Raw genomic sequence first — 21,089 nt, forward strand, 5'->3', positions numbered from 1 at the left:
TAGATAGATATACATATAAATACATATTTAAACACCCAAGACCTAAGAACAACACCAAATGCTCATCACATCGATGTTCGCCTCAGCCGGGGATCGAACCCGGGACCCATGGATTCGCAGTCAGGGGTACTAACCACTAGACCAATGAGTCGTCAACCAAAAGTCGTACGGTTGTTCGCTTAGGTAATACGAGCTGGGAAGATCGGATCAAGTGCTTGTAGGAATCGATCAGCACACTTTTTAGGTGGCGAGGAATTGGCGAGCGCTTTACGTTATTAAACGACGACGCTGCAGTTTCCTTAGTTGCCGTCGCGAATGGGCTTCCTGGCCCCTTCTTTCTAGTTCAAGAAGGCCTCGCTGAAATTGCAGCAAATTTTCCCATGTCCGCGTTTTATCGCTGTTACTACTTTCGGTAGGCTTAAGAGTACACCTAGCAGAGGCTTTCTTTCCACCTTCTACGCTGAGCAGTCCCTCAATGTATGCAGAACGATGCCATTCCGGGCGCGTTCCTCTGAACGCTGCGTTAACAATAAGTTACGAAAAAGGCATTTTCCTCTTTGAAACTTCTAAAAAAATGTTGGCAATGGCAAAAGAATTACCACGCGTCGCGCGCTTTATTTATTGATATAAATTATAATGCAAATTGCAAGTGTTTGTAGCAGGTGAGCTAGAAAATTATTAATTGCCCAATGGGTCGGGTAACCCGTAACTCGCGTGAAAGTTGAAACTTCGAGACACAGATAAATAGTATCGACTGAATAATTAGAATATTGATTGTATGTCTCTATATTTTCTGACAGTTTTCTTCAACTTGTCTCTCGTTCATAGTCTGTGAGTCAGATCGATATTAACTTTATTTAATGGAATGTGCTCATAGGCGTAACATTACGTCTATGAAAATTAAGAGTTGACCTAAAGGTTGTACATGCCAGGTCATAAAATCCCAAAAAAAAAAAAATATTAACTTTAGAAATGACATTGACAATAAAGCATGTACTGAGTATGTGCGACGATAAAGCTATTGTATTTACTATTTAGTGTTGTGGATTATTTTATTTGTAAACTCTTCATATTTCATATGAAATTACATATATGTTATCATGGCTAATTTAACTACAGATGGAAAGCTGTGCATAGAACGAGAAATAGATGTTCAATTAATTGACAACAATGAAACTGAAATTACATCCCGATACTCGATTGCCGACACTTGTAACTGGATAAATTCAAACAAATACACCAAGGTTCAAAAACTAAACTAATGTTCAAATATAAATTATTTATGCAATCCTTTAGCTTAATAACTTTAACTTTTTAGGTATGTTTACAATTTCCAGACGAGTTGTTGGGCATAAGTTCCAAAGTATATGAGGAATTGAAAAAGGGGACAGAAGCAGATCTCTATATTCTAGGTGATACTTCCTATGCCAGGTAAAAAAATCATATTCTTTATTTATTTCTAAACAAATAAGAGGTGCAATATTTTTTGATTCCATTACAAATTTGTTAAAATTGTTAGTAAATACATAAGAAATTCAATTAAAATTGTTGTTGTCATCTTTATTTCAGTTGCTGTGCTGACGTTGTTGCTTCCATGCATGTCCAAAGTAATGCCATAGTACATTATGGGCATACATGCTTCAGTAAAACCAACATTCCAGTATATATAGTACTGAATCAAAAGTCATTAGATATTGACATAACAATGAAAATATTAAAAGAAAATTTGACAGACTTTAATCTTCAAAAATTATGCTTATTGTATGATTGTGAATTTAATCATCTAAAAGGTAATTTATATAAGGTCTAGAAAACATTCAGACTAAATGTTCAATGTCCTATGTTGTTTATTAATTATATTATTAAATATGATTTTAAAAACTAATTTTCAGATGAACTAACTGAGAAGTGGTTCCAACAATATCCCAATAGCTATATTGCATCTATATCTTTTAAAGAAAGCATAAATAGATTCTTTGGCAGAATAGTTAAAGATGTATCCAGTGAAGAATATTCTAGTGAAATTCTTAAAGACTGTGTTTGTATATATGTTGGTTCAAGAGGACGAACTTTCTTTAATTTTACGGTATCAGTAGAAGGTATGAGAACTTTTGATTATACAGTAGAACCTCGATAAGATAAAGTCCAAGGGAAACACAAAATATTTTATGTTATAGAGGTTTTAAGTTATCAAGGTTCTATGTTAGGTAAAGGTTAATATAGAGGTATGTACATGTTTCTATGTACCCTTGCTCCCATTTTTACTTGAATGCATCAGAAGGATGGAAAATTAAATATGTAATCATATTTATTCACATTACTTACATTACTTTAAAAAATCTGTGATTTTCTTTAGTTTTAAAAAATTCACTGTTTCTAAATCGATTTGATTTTCAATGACAAATAGAGAGGAGAATACATTAACACATTAACTTATGATGCAAGTAAGTCGTTGTCACAAAGCTAACCGCCGCAAAGCTTTGAAGAATTTAGATAAAGCAAACAATAGGTAATGTATTGTTTACGTTAACAATACTTTAGTAAACACGTGCAAGCAATAAATACCGAAACCATTTGTTTTGACACTCTTTCAAAATGAATCATTCACAAACAATTTTATGTTATAGAGGTTGTGGAAACATTTATTTTAGTTACTGAGGGCCTATACAGAGATTATTTATTTAAGTTATAGAGGTAGCGTATTTTAAGTTATAGAGGTTTTTGGCTCTGATGGGAAGGGAACATAGTATTTTTTGAAGTAACAGAGGTTTTTATGTTACCGAGGTTTACGTTATCGAGGTTCTACTGTATTACAAATATTTACTATAACATAAAGACATGGTATACATATTTTTTCAATAACTATTCCTGCAATAAAAATTCTATATGGCGACAGATAGTAAATAATCTAAACCGGCAAAAGTTTCTTACACGCTATAATTAGTACATTATAAAATTCAGATCTTGTAAGAAATTATTCAGGTATTTATTGTAACAGAAATTAGAAATGTGAAAAGCCTATGCTGTTGCTTAAGATGAAAAAGCTATCTACTGATGAAAGGTGTATAATAAATATATCAATTAATAATAATTATGCCCTTGTAGGGTAGGATAGTTGATAATCTTTAAATAAAATTAAGATTATCAATTCACTGTTGACTAATAATTTTTCTTGCATACATAAATTATCTAGTAATGATTTCAAAAAGGCTGCTGTCAAATTGCAATATAAAAAAGATTTACAATCCTTTAAAAAAGTTATAATTTTGGCATTAACTTATACAACTGATACTCTGATCTGTAATCTTTACTTAAATATTATAATATGTATACCTATCTTTCCACTTATTGGTTATATTGAAATTGAGGCACTATAGCTGTTGGCTATTTATATATTTTATATGTACTATTGTTTCTGAAAACTACTTTGATCTCTGTTTATAGCTGAGAAATGGTACTTATTGGATCCTGCATCAAATCAATTAGATGTCATACAAGAAACTATTTGGTTTAAACGCAGGAGGTTTTTGATAGAAAAGTGTAAAGATGCAAATGTTGTTGGTATTCTTGTATGTAAACTGGCTGGGGATCAGACAAAACAAATTATTAGTAGAATGAAGCAATTATGCAAGGCCAATGGTAAAAAATGTTATGTTGTATCAGTTGGCAAACCAAATGTGGCAAAACTGGCTAATTTTCCAGAGGTAACTTATGCTTTGTATTAATCAGCTGTTTTATAGCTTTCCAATTGGTTAAGTTATGTTTATTACAAATATTAACAATATTGTTGCAGATTGATATTTATGTTATGATTGCATGTCCTGAAAATGATTTATATGATAGCCGAGAATTTTATCAGGCAGTAGTTTATCCATATGAATTAGAAGTAGCTCTTAACAACAACAGAGATTTCTACTTTACCTCTCATATTACTAATTATGAAGAGTTACTACCAGGAAACAAACATTATAAAGATATCAATGATATTTGTGATAGCACTGATGTTAGTTTAATCACTGGAAAAATCAGGGAAACTAAAGTTACAGCAGCAAGTTCTAGTACAGATTTAGTGGAAAAGCAGAATTGGCAGTTGGAAAATATTGGGCAAAGCCTGAGCAAAAGGTCATGGAAAGGATTAGAACAGAAACTTGGCGAATCTGATGTAAAACAAGTAGAAGAGGGGAGAAAAGGAATTCCTTTACAGTACTTAAATGAACCGGAGTGATTAAAAATATTTATTTACAATTATGACAATATGTTAAATACATAAGTTTAACTGTATACTATTTTTACCATGTTTTATGCAATATAAGCAAAAAAGAACTTTAGTTAAAATGACTTTGTTATCTCAAGATCCTAAATATCCTTTTTGTTAGCCTAAGCCTGGTTTAAAGGATTTTCTGGTGACTTCAACCACTCTTTCCTAAGCATCTGTTTAAGCTGTGAGAGCCGTAAACTAGGGTTTTCAGCTTTTAATCTAGGGAGGTTAATTTCCTCAAATGCGGTGTAAGCTGCCTTCAATCTCTTTTCAGGATGTTTGTCTACATCTGCCCTTTCACTAAAACAGATATTATTAATTTAAAAGATTTAACAATATTTTACTGCTTTTATACATTTTCAATATACAATATTACTGAACTTACCTTAATATTGAGATAGCCTCGTCAACAGTTTGTGCTAACTCACCCTCAATTTGTAACCTGTTGAGATTTTCTTCTAGAGGTGGTTCCTCAACAACCACTCTAGCAGGCTGAAATAATATTTGCAATTAATTTAAAACATCCCAGATCATATTCTAATGAAGACTTAACTAAACTTATCAACCTGAATTTCATAATAGCAAAATTAATAAAAGAAGTCTTTACCACTGATTTTACAGTAGGTTCCGGTCTAGTAGTCTTTTCTTTTATTTGAGATATCTGTGCGCGGGTGATCTTTGGTGGTGGTGGAAGCGCTTTTCCCTTTATAGATTCCATCTCTTTTTCTAATAATGCCTTTGCTTCTGCTTTCTTTTGTAACTGTTCTTGTCGCTTTTTTTCTTGTTCATCCTGAAATAATTTCTCTCATGGTTTTAAACCTTACTTTTATTACTCGCTTTAAATACAAAAATGTTACCTTTTTCTGTTGTTTTTTCTTAAGTTTTTCGTCGTTATCTTCCCATTCGGCATCTTCTACCATTTTTTTTATCTTTTGGTCGGTCTCTTGTTTAGCGTTCTCTTTACGCTGTCGTGCCGCGACCGCTTTGCTATTTTCTCCCACAAACTTTTTAGGCATCTTCGTTTAGTATTTGCCTGAAATTATTTATAAATTAATTTTATGCAAAACAGTACTATAAGTCGAAAAAAAATTAAGAATTTTTTGCGTACTAGCTCAATTAAATCAAAGGAAACGCCAGTATTATTTATGTATTAACAAACAATATTGTTAACCCCGATCAGACAAACTAGTAACTATATTACTATAGAAATATTTTTTTGAACCTTAATTCAGTGAAATAAAATTTGTGATCATATTTCTTGACGCGCCAGCGCCAGGTATTTGACATATACTTAACTTTATCTATGTTACTAAATACTCGCTTATCGCTATATAGTATATCTATATAGTCGCTGACTACTGACTAGTGACTACACCTGAAGGTACTCTGTGGAACAAACTGTGGCTAATGGGCAATGGCTATAATAAATAATTTATATTTTATAATATTTCAATATTCATAATATTTTTATTAAGTTATGTGTAATTAAAAAAACTCTTTTGAATAACTTAACCATTACGTATTTTATTGTTAGTTATAATGGCTTTAGTTGCGTATGATAACAGTGACTCAAGTGATTATGATGAACCTGAATGTACTGGAGAGACTTCAAAATTACAAGGTACTAACACTACAACTTACAAGTCGTCGGAAATATCTGCGAACCTGGCTTAATGACGTCATACAAACTAAATGTAAAAATAAAAAATATTTTATTTGTGTACTTATTGTTATTGATACTCGTACCTACTTGAAATTTACAAATACTTATTATTTACATTATTTAAAATTCAAATTATTTACAAATTTACAAATAATACAAAGAAAAAGTAGAGAGCGCATTCCAGCGAGGTTCGCAGATATTTCCGACGGCTTGTACTTACATGCACTTACACTTACAGTTCTAAGATCACATTGCTCGTCATTTATATATTGTTGTTGCAGCTATACTACCTGATTTGCCATTGGCCAATGGAACAGAAGTTAGGAATGAAAAAAATCTTTTTAATCTCCTTCCTAAGCCAACTAAACAAAAAATAACATTAAAGGAGGATGACGATGATATATTGCTTAAAAAAGAGATAATAAGTGAAGTTAAACCTAAATCAAGAATTACTGTACCATCTCTAGGTGATGTATGTAGTGATTTCTACTAATTACAGACAAAATATATAAGAATAGAGATATTTAAATCTAATTAAATTTATAATTCTGTTGCAGTTTAAAGATATAGAAGATACAGTTCCAAGTGCAAAAAGAAAAGTCAGCAAAGAGGTAAATTTGTTACTATAATGATAAGAAATACTGTACTGGTAACAATCTAAACTTAACTAATTACCATATTCCTTTATTTTTCAGAAAAAATCAGGACTCTTAAGTATTCTTCCACAGCCCAAAAACAGCACAAAAGTATCAACAAAAATGCTAATACCACAATCTGTATCTAACAAGCCACCTGCAACTGTAAAGAAGAAAGACTGTGCACCAAGTATTTTTAAAAAAAACAAGGTTGAAACAAAAAGTGCAGTTAAAACTGACTTTTCAGATGAAAGTGATACTGATGATTTTCAGAATGATTTCTTCTCTATAAATAAACCTGTAGAAGTGATCCCAGAAAATGTACCTTTTGATATTGATGTTAAAGTTGAACAATCTCAAAAGGAACCTCGGTCTCTTGAATCATATTTCAAAAAAGATGATCATGTTACATTGGAACCTGATTATCAAGGTATAGAACCTCAATTAGTACAAGAAGAGTCTGAATATACCAGTAATCAATCAGATGTTATACCAGTTGATCCTACCAGTAGTGGAGATGTATTGGATGAAGAAGCTGTAAGTTATTAAGTATTTCTAAACTTAGAATTGTTAATTTCATGCAATTAGTTAACACTTGAACTGATATATGTATTAAAATCAATGAATTTTATATGCTGATGAGAGTAATAAAATATCATAATCATTCTTTTATGGATGTATTTTTACTATAATAATTTTTATATTGCAGATCTTAAAACTATGTGGTACAAGAGGCAAGCGCAAAAGGGAAGAAATTCAGATTGTTGATGTAAATCAACAAGAAGTGCTTAAAGATGCAAGAGAAATGTTACTCAAGGGACTTATGGATGACACTACTAAGAGGCAGTCCCATAGCAAGAAAAAGGGCAATGAACCAACAAGTCAACAGAAAAGAAAACATCAAATTACCTACTTAGCACATAAAGTAATTATTATAACATTTATATGCTTAGATGTAAAGCTACAAATTATTTACTTAATATATTGTTGTATTACCCCCTGATTACAAGTGAACATTTAAGAATATATATATTTTTCATTTTTAGGCAAAAGCAAATGAAGCAGAATTACAGAATCAATGGGCAAACAATAGAATGACAAAAAGACAAACTCAATCTAAATATGGCTTTTAAGAAAATGGTAATTAAATTTAAAAAAAAATCGTTATTTTAATAAAGTTAATTTTATTTTTTAACTATAATCATATATAATAATTGTTGCTAGTCTACAGCCATAATGCAACTAAGTGGCTAGTAGTAGTAGTAGAGTGGACTCAGTTTCCACACTTATTTGGTCTGTTGTATTTTAAGTCTTAAATCTGCTTAAATTAGCTCCTTCCAATTAGTGAAACAGTCTCTGCACAAGGGACTGTCATCGCGCCAAGGACAAAGAAATTATTAGAAGTTTTTTTTTCACTTGCGGGTTTACTGCTGGCAGTGCCATTTTGGACTGGAAAAGGCAAAGGTTAGGAATTAGGCTGCTTCGGTTAGAGCGACACATTCACATTAAAAAATCGAGCTGTTTGTGCCTAAAGGCATGTTAATGTTGAGATCAAGAGAGAATATGTCAGCGCGGGAACCACACCACGCTTTTGAGCCATCAGTATATAAACATAGCTTATTCTGGGTTATTTGATCAACAGCCCGAGCTGAGCTGTAAAGGCCCTTAAGGCCAACCGCGAGTTTTTTTTTTTTAAAAAAAAGGTTGTTTGATCATTATCACATGGCGCGGCTATAAGTGGTTGATACTCTATTGCCCTGTTCCAATTTTTTTATTTTTCCCACAGATCTAAGTGCGAAAGTCTGATGCTAGCTGCCATCAGACCTGCCACCTCCTACTGTATAAAGTGTAGGGGTACGATTTGCATAGCATATTTTTGAATTGATACAAGGCGACGTTACTTTGTCAATGTTATAAAGCATATTATATATATTCTAATTATCAATTCATTATTTTAAATTCCTTACCATGTCATGACACCACCAATTTTGCAACTTAATTTTTTTGTTCTAATAATTTTATGGCCCGAGGATATTTATAACAAATTTCACGTGTCTATTTTGTATTCTTTGTAATTTAATAATTCAAAACTTGAAGGTAAATTTATTATGATAGCTATAGAAAATGAAATTGTTTGATGAAAATGCATAAAATCTCCATGAATCCTAAAAAAACGTGGTTTAATACATCTAAATCCCAGGTCAGAATAATAACTTGTGACTAAATAGTAGAAGTAAAGAATGACATTAAGAGGTGACTTGGGCCAGGTGAAGCAAATACCGAGAATATCCCTCATAAGGTTCTGCCAGCTTCTTTGCATATAAATGAAATAAAAAAAATTGTGCAGGCTAGATAAGAATGGCAATGCTCTCACCTTAAAGTTTTCCTGAAGCTACTTCATGACAAAGAAGGAACTTTTATATGATATTTAAATAATGGAACAGAAATATCAGGGTCCCAGTCCCTGAAACAATGGGGAATTATTTTTGGTTCCCAATAAGGCAAAGTAATACAGAATACAATAAAAACATTGTTATTTGCTGCATTAGTAGTTAACAGAAAATCTTCAAAATAGTTAAAATGTTACTTATCACATTACCTTGAAAATTAAAACTTTCTTTAAACTATTTGTATTTAGGCATATATAAGGCAATTGGAAATTTTAGGGCATAGCCATATTTTAATAATTAATTTTTTACTGACATTCATAAGTGTACATTGTCTTACGAATATGAATCTTGAATTTAATTTTTAGGAATTAGAATATTCATAGTTAATTTTTGTGGAATAAATACAATTTTTTTTATTTATTTATTTATTTCTAACAAAGTTACAATTAAAACTAAATATGTATAGTAAACAAAGTTATCTACAATCTTCTCGCTTTTCGTGGTCTAGGAGGATTCCATGAAACATGAGTTGCATCTGTCACTGATACAACTTGTAAACCACCCATTGTCAAACCTTTTACAGCAGACTGAAAGAAAATTATATTAACATTCAAGCTGTTACATAGTTCTACAAATTTCTTTACATTTCAAAGCAGATATGCCTTAAGAATGAGACAATACTTACTAATCTTCCAGGACCCAAGCCCCTTACTCGTACTTTAATAGTTTTATACCCCTTGTCTATAGCTTTCTACAAAGGAAATAAGTAGTTGAGAAACAATTTTGTATATCAATATGTAAGGTTTTTTTGTTAGTTTTGTAATTTATATAAAGTACTTACTAATGCAATACTTATAGCAGTAGTCTGTGCAGCAATGTTAGTGCCTTTTTTTGTATTTTTAAAACCTTCCATGCCGCAAGACCGTATTATTTTTACAGCACCTTCTGCACTTGTTAAAGTAAAGATGGTATTATTATGTGTTACTCTTATGTTACAAATTGGCAGATCTTTGTAAAGTATACCATCATGTAATTCTTTATCAGATTCAAGTGTAGGGAAAATATTTCGTTTTCTAAAAAATTATGATATAATTATTTATTAATAAATATGTATAAGTAATAAACTCGAAACTATTGCTCTTTTTTACTTACTGTTTTAATACAGAGTCTAAATCTATTATCTTTTCTCCCTGTACACCTTCATCATCAGCTGGGATTCTTTTGTGATCAAAACGCTCCGTAGCTACTGTTGCTGTGGTTTGAAACGATCTTACGACAGTATTGACGGATACACGAAACTTATTTCTTAATGCACTAAGCATTTTGTAAACTGTTTAGACTAAATATTAATTTAAAAATATTGTTTATAACATTGGTAATTGGTATTGACATATTTTTATCACATAACCTAATTCTAAAGCATTAAATAAACCACAGATAAAGCTTCTTTATAGGAGTACAGGTATTTTGATAATTGAACTACTGTATATTGTTACTTCTCACATGGGTTGCCACCCGTAATTTATAATGTAGTATTGTAATTTGTAATTTATTTTGTATACTTATTACTTTATGAGAACAATAATGTACACGAAAATACTTTACTTAGCATGATGTGATTTTTCTTTAGTTGTAAATATTTTTATTTTTTTCGTTCAACAGAATTTAAAAACAAACTGCAAAAAGCAATAAAAAAATAATTTTGAAATATAATACTAAATAAAAATAAATTGTGCATTACTTTGATACTATGTACTTTTTTTCTCTTGTGTTGTTGTTCTTTAATTGCAAACTAAGGTGGCAACCATACTTGTCACTCACTAAACCTTCCCTAACAATTTTAGTTACTGCGAGAGTTCTAATAATTGTACAGATGATGCAGTGACAAAAAGCTGCATGGGTTGGGATTGCGACTATTTTATTTAAACATTTTAAAAAATTACTATACTTTCTAAAAGAATAATTAATTTATAAAATGAAACAAATTCTTGTTTTATTATTATATATTTTAATTATTTCATTTGTATCTGTCTCCTCTTTTTGAATAGGCTAACTGGTCTAAGCTGATTATGTAATTTGTTATTTTCATCCACTTTCTCTAACACATCTTTTACTACAATTGTTTCTCTCTGTGTTCCAATTTCAGGTGATTCTATATTGCATTTATTTTCATCTGAATGCTTTAAATCATTGTTTACATATTTTGTCTTTTTTAAAATAGATGTAGTTTGATTAAGTAATTTTGTGGATATTGCCTCATAGATATCACTTGGTTTTTTAATTCCACTAGTAGGGTTGTAGGGTGCAGTATCAGGTTCTACATCTGAATGTTTCAAACTTATTTCTAAAGTTTTGCTATCATCATCATTAGCAAATGTTACAGTTTTCTTTGAACTTAGAGTAGAAATTTCTTCAGTAGTTTTTTCTGACTCTTCAGATTCTTCATTTAAGATATCATCTAATCTGTAATAATAATAACATTTATTTTAGTTAAAGACATTTTTTACTTAAGAATTATGTTATGAAATATATCACTATTAGTTACTATAAACATAAACAATATGACTAATAATATACAGAGCTTTTGTTTCTATAGTTAATAAAGATACGTCACACAAATTTAAAAAAATGATACCTGTTCATTTCATCTTCAAGTTCATCGAGTTGATCAATTTCATTTAGTTTTTCAAGTAAGTCATCTTCAGTTTCACTGTTTCCTCCCTTTTTATTTTGTAATTCAGTTAGTTTTAATTCAAGATTTTTTTGCCTAATCATTAGTTGCTCTAAAATTGGTACTTTAGATTCAGAATTATTGCTGTGGTCTGGAACCCCAACAACTTCAGTTAATTGTTTAGACATGCTAACGGGGTTTTGTTTTGTTGGTATATCATCCTTTATAATCAATGAATTATCTGCCTCTTCATAGTTTTTCCCGTTTGTCATGCTCAAGTATTCTTCTTCTAACTCTTCTTGTAGTTCTAATTCTTCTAACCTACTCCAAAGTTCGTTATCTGTCATTTCATTATCACATTTATCTAAATGCTTTTCCTTACTCTGATTGTATTGTTTGACTTTTTCTTTGTGTTTTTCTTTCCATATCCTATCTTCTTCTTCAGTACATGTTTCAATAATATCTTGACCCAAGGTGTCATTAGTACATTTATTTAATTTAAGCTGATTTTCCAAATACCCTGTCTCTTTTCTATATAAGTCAAGTTTGGATTGCGCATCTATAAATTGATTTGGTACAAATAAATAAAAGTTTACATAAAGGCACATCTAATATACTATATATATACTCTCTTACCTTTGATTCTATGTTGTTTAATTATTTCAGCTTGTTTAATGGAACATTTTGCAAAGTAATCAGCACCAAGTGAAACAGTTACTTCATTTGTGTGTTTCAACAAACCTCTGAAGAATATTTTATTCCCGATTGGCACCAAAACCGGTACTGTAAGCTTATCACTAAATATACTAAAGTCTAGAGAGTTAAGATCATCGACATAAGCCTCCCAGAAATTTATATTACGTTCATTTTCCTCTAAACTCTGAAAACACAAGATAATAATTAAATAACCTTAAATTTAAACAGGTAGTTAACAAGGACAACCTTACTTGCCTTTTTATAAACATTATGTAAGAAATTCATTTTATTCAGCACATATAATAAACAGTAAACAATATTTTTTTACGACTTTTATAGAATTATTCAGTAATTTGATGAATAGGCAAATAAAATAATCAAAACAAACACCATAGAGTTCATCTCTATGCAGTTGAACATAGCTGCAGGCTGCTGATATTCAGATAATAGACTACATATTATGTCAAACTTAGCGCTCAGACCTTACGGCTTCTCTTTTCGTCGTCTTTAGAAGATTTGTCAGATGTCAATACTATCAATTATCAAATTGGGACTTGTGTCAGTGAAATGTGAATAGTGATCTGGGGGTCTAGCCATATTGGTGTCGAAAAGTATTCTACATACACTACCGCTTTTGCGTAATTGTACTGTCGAAAACGCTTCGTTCGTAGCCAAGAGGCATGTCGATACATTACCGCAAAGTCGACAGCGTAGATGCGAGCTGCTGTTCGTAGCACCTTATTCCGTCATATTGTCTCTGGATTAAATGTATTCCTAATGTCACTTTTATAAACAAATAAAAGTTAAAACTTTACAATATTATTGTTAATTTGCAATTGGAAGCTGCAAAAGGGACATTAGAATGTCAGCAAGGTCGGAACAATTTTCGATTTAAGTGAAATTTACGGAAGGTGCAAAGTAAATATATGAATTTAATTGCATGTTTAAATTAATTATGGTTTGTTTCATGTTTTGTCGGAAATTTAAGGCTACAAATAAATACAATATTTTGAAATTGCATAATCGCGATATATAATAATTAGTAGTACTCATACTTTGATATTTTTAGGATTTGACCTCACAACTAATCTGCAAAATGAAGAAGCAACATATTTTGTTACCGGTTAGAAGAAACAATAGAAATAGTACTGTGGATTGATAAATAAAGAGTGAAAATAAGGTTGACTAGAAGTTGATAAAGTCCAAAGAATTAAAAAACAATAGAAAAAAAACGTAGACTAGTGTGATCACTGAAATTAGAGTTTAAATCAAACTTTTATATAAGTGTAGATTATATTAGTGATTTGCTACTAGTTGGAATTATCTCTGTTTATGTCCAACAAACAATTTCAGTTTAAGTTGGAGTCATAAAGGTTGATTGTTTATAATAAATTTATACTTTTAGAAAGTGAGAATTGAAAAGCAGCAAGTACTCAATGAAATGAAAAGAGGGATTAATAAAAATTATAAAATAGAAACTTAGTCTGGTATGACATTAAAACCCTTAATGAACCTTTGATTCCATATTGATGTTCCAACATCTTAGATATAAATTTAAGTTTGATGCTGATTTTAAGTTAATATTTATGTCAATTAACTTTTGGTTATATCAGTGATTTGCTACTAGTTAATATGTAAATGCAAAATCTGTTGAAGTAAGAAATGAATAAACATTGTATGTTATGTATTTGTCAGTTGTATTTTTGGCAATTTACCTATGTCTTCTTTAGTAGGAAAAGCCATTAAAGTGGTTCACAATATTAGTTTATTTTACAAGAATATACAGATAATGCATATATGAATGACCCGTACCTACTAATAGTTAGGAATATTAAACAAACAGGTAGCAAAATAAAAATGATTCAGTTATGGTTGGTTTTTATTAAAATAAGGCACCAAATATCTTCCTTAACATAATGCAGTCTGCAATGTTTCATACTCCACTTGTCTTATTTTTTACATTATTCATAAAATGCTTCATTCCCCATTATCAAATTCATTTTCAGGTACATAATATAACACTTAAATTAATTAAAAGATAAGACTTGTCCATTTGTGTTTTTTTTTATATTTTTAGTTGTCTTATTAGCTTCTCTTTTTCTGAAAATAAAATATTTTAGTTAGTACTTTGATCAAATAGAAAACTGACAAACTAAACTGTAAGATCAGTCCAAGGTTTGTTCAATAGGTAACTTTAATATTAAAACTCTTTACTTAATTCTAAACTTAAAAATATACTTAATTTGTCACTTTGCTGCTTAATGTCAATTAAAGTTTTTAATAACCAAACAATGTCAGTAACTCCCAAGGGACTTGAATTCAAACTTCTCATTCATTAACAATATTATAATAACTTCTCTAGTATATTAACATTTGTAAATAATTAAAGAAAATATCTGCTTACCATTACTTAGTATTGCTCACTAGATTTTATATTTCCAAAGTTCAAGAAGTATAAATCCACTTTATTTGATTAATTTAAATCAATATTATATCATTAGCTTCTATTATAATTACAATAAAATATATTTAGAACTTCTAATTATGTTCATTAGTGACTGCTTTCTCATCTGAAATATAAATAAAATGTACAATCATTTTACTTTGTGATTACATAATATAAGCAATATTAAATGGTATATGTATTTTTCAAACTAAAGAACAATTTTATAAACTTACATGCAATATAAATATCAATAAAAGATATCCAATATAAACAGGATTTACCTCTACTAATTTGCTGATTTTCTTGATATTTTCATATTTATCTGTGTCTATTATGTTATCCTCGCATTGATTCATAGAAAAACTAAAACTCTTAACTTAAAAATATTCACTCTAGTTTAAATTATTATAATTACACGAGATCGTTAAAAAAAAAAAGATAACAAATTAAAACCATTTCGTTAAAACGTCCAAAATATGAGATGTTTTTAAAACGGTAGTCATTAAAGATGGCAATAGTTGTACTGAATTATTGCAAACAGCAGCTTTTGAGATCACGCTAAAACATGGCGGAGAAACGCCGTTTTTTCTACACTGCCGAAACATTAATTGGCCGTTGGCTACCGAATAGCGTAAGCGTTAATGTGTGTCTTTTCGTAGCACTGTCATGGCGTCGCTTATTGTATCCCGACTCACGCCTTTAGGGCCTAGGCTACCGACTGTCGACACGAGCTGTCATTTTCATACAAATTTAGTTTTCGACTTTCTACATACACTACTGTTAAGCCATCTTGGCTAGACTCTATCAATAATCAATACTGGGGAGTATTGATTATTGATAATTTGATACACACTACACAGATGTGTATTGTGTTTTGTGTACGTATTGACTTGTGAAAACATTTAAGATTTATTTATATCCCGCTGTCCTTAAAAAACTAAAAATTTATATAGTGTAAAATCCGCGATGGCAGATCAGAAGTCAATTTTACACGAACTCTACGTATTCTCTGAGTGGAAACCAGAGCCTGAGTACTTGGTAAGATTTTATATCAGCTTAGTAGTTAGTACTAAAACTGTTACGTTCTTTCATATAATATTGTTTTACAGCAAAAGCCTGACAATATATTTCCAGAAAATATATCAGCTTTATGGAAATGGCTTAAATTTTTTGGGCCCAAAAAAAGCTTGCTCGACAGTGTAACTGCGTAAGTATAAACTATAATAGAAAATATTTATTTTGTGTTTTTAGAGAAATTGTTGTTCACAAGATAGTATATTTTCTTTATATCCTAGATTTTATAAAATTTTGTTATGTTTATTACTTTTTAGGCACACTGAAAAACAACAAAAATGGCATATAGCCTTAGGTGATGAAGGGAAAGTCATAGCTGTACTTACTGACAATATATTGGAGATTAGAACTAAGAGATCTGATTATGCTACCATTGCTGCCAGAACTACAGGTAATAATTAAAGTATAAGAAAGTATATATTGATGTGTGGTATGACGGGATGTATTTATTAGTTTCTAGGGACCCATATCCTCAATGGCGAAAGGTTGTTTGGAGTCCAGATTGCTCATTCTTAGTCATCACTTATGGAAATGGAGTAGTCAGCTTTTTTGATCTAACTGCATCAAACCTTTTTAATATCCCTATTGTAAGTAGACATAAACTCTTATCTAATAATCCTTGTGGGTTGTACAAATATTTTTAGATATTTTTTTTTCTTTGTGTTGACATATTTAATTATTTGGGGCAGTAAGGTGAATGGAATCTAACCGTACAATAGTATTTCATTTCAGTTGTAGTGACAATGCTAGTATCTTTCAATCCAAAAAGGTATCTTTCAATTAAACTCATTAAAGTTGAGAGGTTTTGGTAATATTTTTAGGATTGCTCAAGACCAGGTGGATTGGAGTGCACTGATAACACTCATGCCGTCTCAGAGATTATATTCATGCCTCTCAGAGTTAAGGATACCAAATGGTGAGTTATAATTATTTAAACCATGTGCTTTTGCCTTGAAAAATTTTAAGAAGACATATGTTTAACTATAACTTAAAAATAGTTTTTCTCTCCAACCATAAAGTCTAAATTTCGTGTCTTGTTTCAAACGGGAAATTGCTAAGGCAAAGTCAGAGCAATTTGCAAGATTTGGGCGATAAATTGGCCCTTCTCCCTTCAGGGACTCAAGCATTCTGGTCCCTTGCCAAAGCTGTCCAAGGGAATTTCTCTTGCTGGCCCATACCGCAAAGGAGAAGGGCAGGAGTTCCCCAGTACCAAATTCCACCGCTTCACCGTATTTAACGAAGAGCGATTCGAATCGTCGACGACCTTCCTAGCGGCTTGATCCTTGGCGTTGTCTAAAGATGTGGGGTCGCGCTACCGCATTTACCATTTGTGTAGTGTGTTCAGAGAAGTTGTTTGGTTGGTCGGATTAATACTTGCAGCTGTTTCATCATCGGGCGTCAAGGCAGAATACAAAATACCATCCGTATCACCTCGATGTCCGTCGTTCCACAACTGAGCGTTTCTTAAGACAATTTTTGCCGCGCACCACAACTATATGGAACCAGCTGCCCACTAAAGTATTTCCGAACCAATTCGACTTATGGTCCTTTAAGAAAAGAGCGGACCAATTCAAAAGGCCGGCAACGCATTTCCTAGCCTTCTGGCAATGTGAGTTAATGGGCGGCAGTGATTTAACTTAACATCAGGTGAGCCTGTCACATAATTTTTTTTTAAATGCAGTAGATGCATATTGCATAAGGTTTTTTTTGATTTGACGTTCGCGGCAATAAATGGCGTTAATGGCGGCTTTGCATATATGGTAAAAAACTTATATTTTCATTTTGTCACTGCTGTTGTTTACAATATAAAGTGATAATCTATACCACAGAAGTCTTGTAATTAAGACTTTAAAAGATTATATTCTATAGGAATTGGGAAGTCCTGGTTATAACATATGATGGCAAGCTACGCGGGTTTCTTGTATCTCAGACAGAGGGCTTTAAACTACATCACACTTTCCACTTTACGGGTGGAGTTTCAGCAGCTGCCTATTGCGCGCCTCACGGCATACTCTATGTAGCAGGAGTGCCACAGGCTGTGTATAAGGTATGACCGGCGCATTAATGGGACGGATAGATTCAAAATCAATATCTAATTACATTTCTTTATGTCTATATAATAAACTAGGCATTTCCTTATTTCTATAAAAAGGCGGGCAGATTCGCTTATAAATTAGTATATTGCTAAATGTACGGTCTATTTGTTCAACAAGTTAACAAAATCATATTTTAGTTTTTTTTAAGAAAAACTATAGTTGAAATAATTATAATTGCTATAGAATCTTTGAATTCGATTAAGATGTGTTTTTTCATAAAAATTAAAATATAATAACAAATTATCTTTATGAAACCGTAAAGAAATTGTACGTTATTAATGAGTTTTTTTTAATAATTTTTAATAAGTTTTATTTTCAGGATGATAGTTCTTCGTTATGTGCGGGGTTAAGCGCCTGGCGTATTCTAAACGATGAACCATTCTATAAGTTATCAGTCGTATCAGACGAGTTGCAGGCAAAACTCGCTCAGGAGCGATTTAAGCTCTACATACCATTTGTATATTCAAAGAATATGGTAAGTATTATTTATTTTTGATTTTAGAAATAAACATTTTAAAAAATCGTCAATATAACGTATCTCAACATAGGTAATATATCAATTTCTTATATGCTTTATTAGATGACATTTTTATTCAACAAACAAATATTCAAGATTAAAATTATTAAATTGCAACAACTCTATGTGTCACTGAAATACTTAGATTCATATCTTATTCACAATCTCGTCTTGAGCGCTGTCAAAAATGTCAAACGTCATACAGAAAATATGGTCTGACAGCTCCTCACACTAGATTTAATTTTAAGTGACGTTTTGGAATGCGGTGGTTAGATAGAGACTCAAAGTTGAGACTTACCGCTAAGTGTGACTTACCTACATACCTAAAAAGTCCTGAGAGCGAAACAGAACCTTTCTATCTCTGAACGTTAAAAGCTAATTTGAAACAAATATAAACAAAAATCTTTTGTTTGAACAGCTTCACTCTTAGTAAAACTTAAACGTAAAAATTAAGAGCTATATAATTTAAAACTATCCGCTATCTGCTATTATATTATGTTATTAAAAAATAATATTTCTCATGAAAATTGCGCCATCTATGCTTAGCATTAGCTAACGTGATACTGTTTCCTATTATTGTTAAAACCCAGTGTTTCGGGGTTTGAACTTTGGACGCACGACTTCATCGGAGAATCGAAAGCTAACTTCTTAATATTTTATTTCAGAACTTTATCATCCGTATGGTACCATCTCCAGACTCTACCAAACTATTATGCATGCATTGCAACGGTGATATATCAATATGGCGTCTTCCCGTATTAAAGGGCGAATATCGGTACAAAGTAAATGAACAAGACAATCATGCTTTACAAAACCCGTTAAGGAAGGACCAGAATAATAAAGACCAAATGCTGTATTTCCCAGCTGATGTAGATTGGTGGAGTAATCAGGTAACAAACACAATATTTATATATTACTTAGCTGTAAAAGAAAACTACGAAATTCCTGTAATCGAACTTTCCTAATTATTGCGCCAATCAATATTTTATGAAGGTTAAAATTGCTTTACTTTAGAAATATTTCTGGCGTAACTCAAGTGGATATAGGCCATAAAATTATATGATAAATAATAATCTTAACATTTATTCCCCTTATATCCCTTTCTCACACGTTCAATACATTCATTTAAATAAGCCATTCCTACATTCGCCACAAAATTATATTATTTTGTGTATAAATAAAGCTATATCAGCGTAATTGAATTTTTACAAATAACATCTTTGGGTCCGCCATGATGCAATATACCCGGCGTTAAACTTCGATACAAGGATATTTTATTTGGATTCTGGGAATCCAATTAAAATATCCTTATATGTTGTATGTAGGCGAGAGTGTAAAACAAAAGACGGAATAATGGCGCGTTCCTTACGATGACGTGATTGGTCAACAGCAGTCCGTGTAGACAAGCGACTTCTATTCTAAATAAAAAACTTTTTTGATCGGATTGAAGTTATGTATTATTATAAATTTACAACTATTTAACATAATTTTAAATTTATCCGACGTTTCGCGTGCTTTACTGCGTGCGTGGTCACGGTGACTGAAGACAAAAGATGTTGAATGTCAAAAAGTATCACAGCTGCAGAGAGAGTTGGTATCGACTAAAAGATGGAGGGAGCATCGACTTCTATTCTGTTTGACCAATCCCATGTCCAGCAGCACAACGCCGGAGTTTTTAATATTTTAAAGGTTAAATATATATATTTTTTCAGGAAATAATTGTATCAAGATTTAGTGGTGCGGTATCGATTTGTGGAATTGAAGATATGATCAATATATTGGGGAAGCGGCCGGAGTTCTTCCAGGGTTCGCCTCAAGTAAATATTATTTTTATTATTTAGTAGCTGCTCTTAACTTCGTTTCGCCCTAATATGATTTTTTTACTTATCCTATCCTTTAGTATTTACATACCAACATATGGAACATTTTGCTATGCTACCCCATAGAGACTATTTGCTTTTCCGGAATAAAAACCTAAGTACGATTATTCTTTATATCTTTTTATATTTTTTAAAATTATTCTTTCTATAATATCTTCCTCAGAGTGCATGGCGTAAATAAACAAAATGTAACGATTTTTAACATATTCATTATTAGCTATTCATTTTTATTTATGTAATTGAGGTATAAATATTTTGTATCTAAATCTAAATTATATTTAATTCACCCACTTCTCAACAATAATTACACGACAAAATTTAATCAATTAATATGTGATCAATATACGTTAATATTTATTATCAGTTTTAAAAATATATTTCTAATTTCCAAAATGGACAAAAATTATCAGTTACCATATTATTAGATTTTAAGTTTATTTTGAATAACAGGTGAGATGCGCACACGACGGCGCGTTCGTAGCGTTGGAGTGCGAGAGTGATGTGTTGCCGCCAAATAAGACCAGAGCTGATGATTCGGTAAGATATTTTATTTTGTGGGGAAAATTATGTTCCCCCTGTAGGGAACGATACATTTAAAGTCGGTTTAATGTTTCTAAATTATTTTGATTTATAATATCAAGTTACGAATACGATGTAAAGATAGAAATTTTTAGAAAACAGCCTTTTTTAAGCAAAGAAATACAGCTTCTTAATTCTACTTTCGCAGACATAGAAAATGTAAAAATGTAAAAAATGTAATTCA

At 31.1% G+C, this 21,089-nt stretch overlaps 6 protein-coding genes across 13 annotated transcripts in view; 3 read left to right on the forward strand and 3 right to left on the reverse strand.

The window, feature by feature from the left end:
- The first annotated feature begins 973 nt into the window (after positions 1 to 973).
- LOC125059477 (2-(3-amino-3-carboxypropyl)histidine synthase subunit 2) lies at positions 974 to 4,323 on the forward strand. Its single transcript, XM_047663889.1, has 6 exons — positions 974 to 1,244; positions 1,319 to 1,431; positions 1,570 to 1,790; positions 1,893 to 2,099; positions 3,445 to 3,704; positions 3,794 to 4,323. The coding sequence occupies exons 1-6, from the start codon at positions 1,101 to 1,103 to the stop codon at positions 4,223 to 4,225; spliced, it is 1,377 nt and encodes a 458-aa protein (XP_047519845.1). The 5' UTR covers positions 974 to 1,100; the 3' UTR covers positions 4,226 to 4,323.
- LOC125059480 (coiled-coil domain-containing protein 124) lies at positions 4,222 to 5,579 on the reverse strand. 3 transcript variants are annotated; one of them, XM_047663895.1, is made up of 5 exons: positions 5,481 to 5,579; positions 5,116 to 5,291; positions 4,866 to 5,048; positions 4,644 to 4,750; positions 4,222 to 4,558 (listed from the first exon to the last, which is right to left on the reverse strand). In XM_047663895.1, the coding sequence occupies exons 2-5, from the start codon at positions 5,272 to 5,274 to the stop codon at positions 4,378 to 4,380; spliced, it is 630 nt and encodes a 209-aa protein (XP_047519851.1). In that variant the 5' UTR covers positions 5,275 to 5,291; positions 5,481 to 5,579; the 3' UTR covers positions 4,222 to 4,377. The 3 variants fall into 3 exon arrangements, with proteins under 3 accessions (XP_047519851.1, XP_047519850.1, XP_047519852.1); XM_047663894.1 differs by having other exon boundaries at positions 5,367 to 5,485; XM_047663896.1 differs by lacking the exon at positions 5,481 to 5,579 and adding an exon at positions 5,372 to 5,453 and having other exon boundaries at positions 5,116 to 5,293.
- Positions 5,580 to 5,665: 86 nt separating this feature from the next.
- LOC125059479 (proline-rich protein PRCC) lies at positions 5,666 to 10,093 on the forward strand. Of its 4 annotated transcripts, none has more exons than XR_007118673.1 (8): positions 5,666 to 5,879; positions 6,203 to 6,393; positions 6,479 to 6,532; positions 6,617 to 7,093; positions 7,266 to 7,481; positions 7,603 to 7,696; positions 8,343 to 8,442; positions 8,502 to 10,093. XR_007118673.1 is itself a non-coding variant. In XM_047663891.1 (7 exons), exons 1-6 carry the CDS (start codon positions 5,798 to 5,800, stop codon positions 7,687 to 7,689), a joined length of 1,107 nt encoding a protein of 368 aa, XP_047519847.1. In that variant the 5' UTR covers positions 5,666 to 5,797; the 3' UTR covers positions 7,690 to 7,696; positions 8,343 to 8,501. The 4 variants fall into 4 exon arrangements, 2 of the variants coding, with proteins under 2 accessions (XP_047519847.1, XP_047519848.1); XR_007118674.1 differs by having other exon boundaries at positions 8,343 to 8,410; positions 8,757 to 10,093; XM_047663891.1 differs by lacking the exon at positions 8,502 to 10,093 and having other exon boundaries at positions 8,343 to 8,501.
- On the reverse strand, positions 9,330 to 10,345 carry LOC125059481 (28S ribosomal protein S11, mitochondrial). The gene is made up of 4 exons (XM_047663897.1): positions 10,099 to 10,345; positions 9,788 to 10,019; positions 9,632 to 9,697; positions 9,330 to 9,533 (listed from the first exon to the last, which is right to left on the reverse strand). Exons 1-4 carry the CDS (start codon positions 10,266 to 10,268, stop codon positions 9,426 to 9,428), a joined length of 576 nt encoding a protein of 191 aa, XP_047519853.1. The 5' UTR covers positions 10,269 to 10,345; the 3' UTR covers positions 9,330 to 9,425.
- A 589-nt stretch (positions 10,346 to 10,934) lies between these two features.
- Positions 10,935 to 12,761, reverse strand: LOC125059478 (unconventional prefoldin RPB5 interactor 1). The gene is made up of 4 exons (XM_047663890.1): positions 12,569 to 12,761; positions 12,254 to 12,497; positions 11,582 to 12,176; positions 10,935 to 11,409 (listed from the first exon to the last, which is right to left on the reverse strand). The coding sequence occupies exons 1-4, from the start codon at positions 12,596 to 12,598 to the stop codon at positions 10,959 to 10,961; spliced, it is 1,320 nt and encodes a 439-aa protein (XP_047519846.1). The 5' UTR covers positions 12,599 to 12,761; the 3' UTR covers positions 10,935 to 10,958.
- A 2,827-nt stretch (positions 12,762 to 15,588) lies between these two features.
- LOC125059656 (NBAS subunit of NRZ tethering complex-like) overlaps positions 15,589 to 21,089 on the forward strand; it is a 32,124-nt gene continuing 26,623 nt past the window's right edge. For 2 of the 3 annotated variants that reach the window (XM_047664173.1, XM_047664174.1), the window contains exons 1-10: positions 15,589 to 15,797; positions 15,869 to 15,966; positions 16,091 to 16,224; positions 16,287 to 16,420; positions 16,655 to 16,749; positions 17,703 to 17,880; positions 18,249 to 18,404; positions 19,112 to 19,336; positions 20,159 to 20,263; positions 20,777 to 20,863. In XM_047664173.1, the coding sequence (XP_047520129.1) occupies positions 15,726 to 15,797; positions 15,869 to 15,966; positions 16,091 to 16,224; positions 16,287 to 16,420; positions 16,655 to 16,749; positions 17,703 to 17,880; positions 18,249 to 18,404; positions 19,112 to 19,336; positions 20,159 to 20,263; positions 20,777 to 20,863 (1,284 nt within the window). In that variant the 5' untranslated portion in view covers positions 15,589 to 15,725. Of the gene's footprint in view, positions 15,798 to 15,868; positions 15,967 to 16,090; positions 16,225 to 16,286; positions 16,421 to 16,654; positions 16,750 to 17,702; positions 17,881 to 18,248; positions 18,405 to 19,111; positions 19,337 to 20,158; positions 20,264 to 20,776; positions 20,864 to 21,089 lie in introns of those variants that run through there. The other variant, XM_047664175.1, reaches the window with a different exon arrangement.

Source organism: Pieris napi, chromosome 20, assembly GCF_905475465.1.
Source record: "Pieris napi chromosome 20, ilPieNapi1.2, whole genome shotgun sequence".
Taxonomy (NCBI): Eukaryota; Metazoa; Arthropoda; class Insecta; order Lepidoptera; family Pieridae; genus Pieris; species Pieris napi.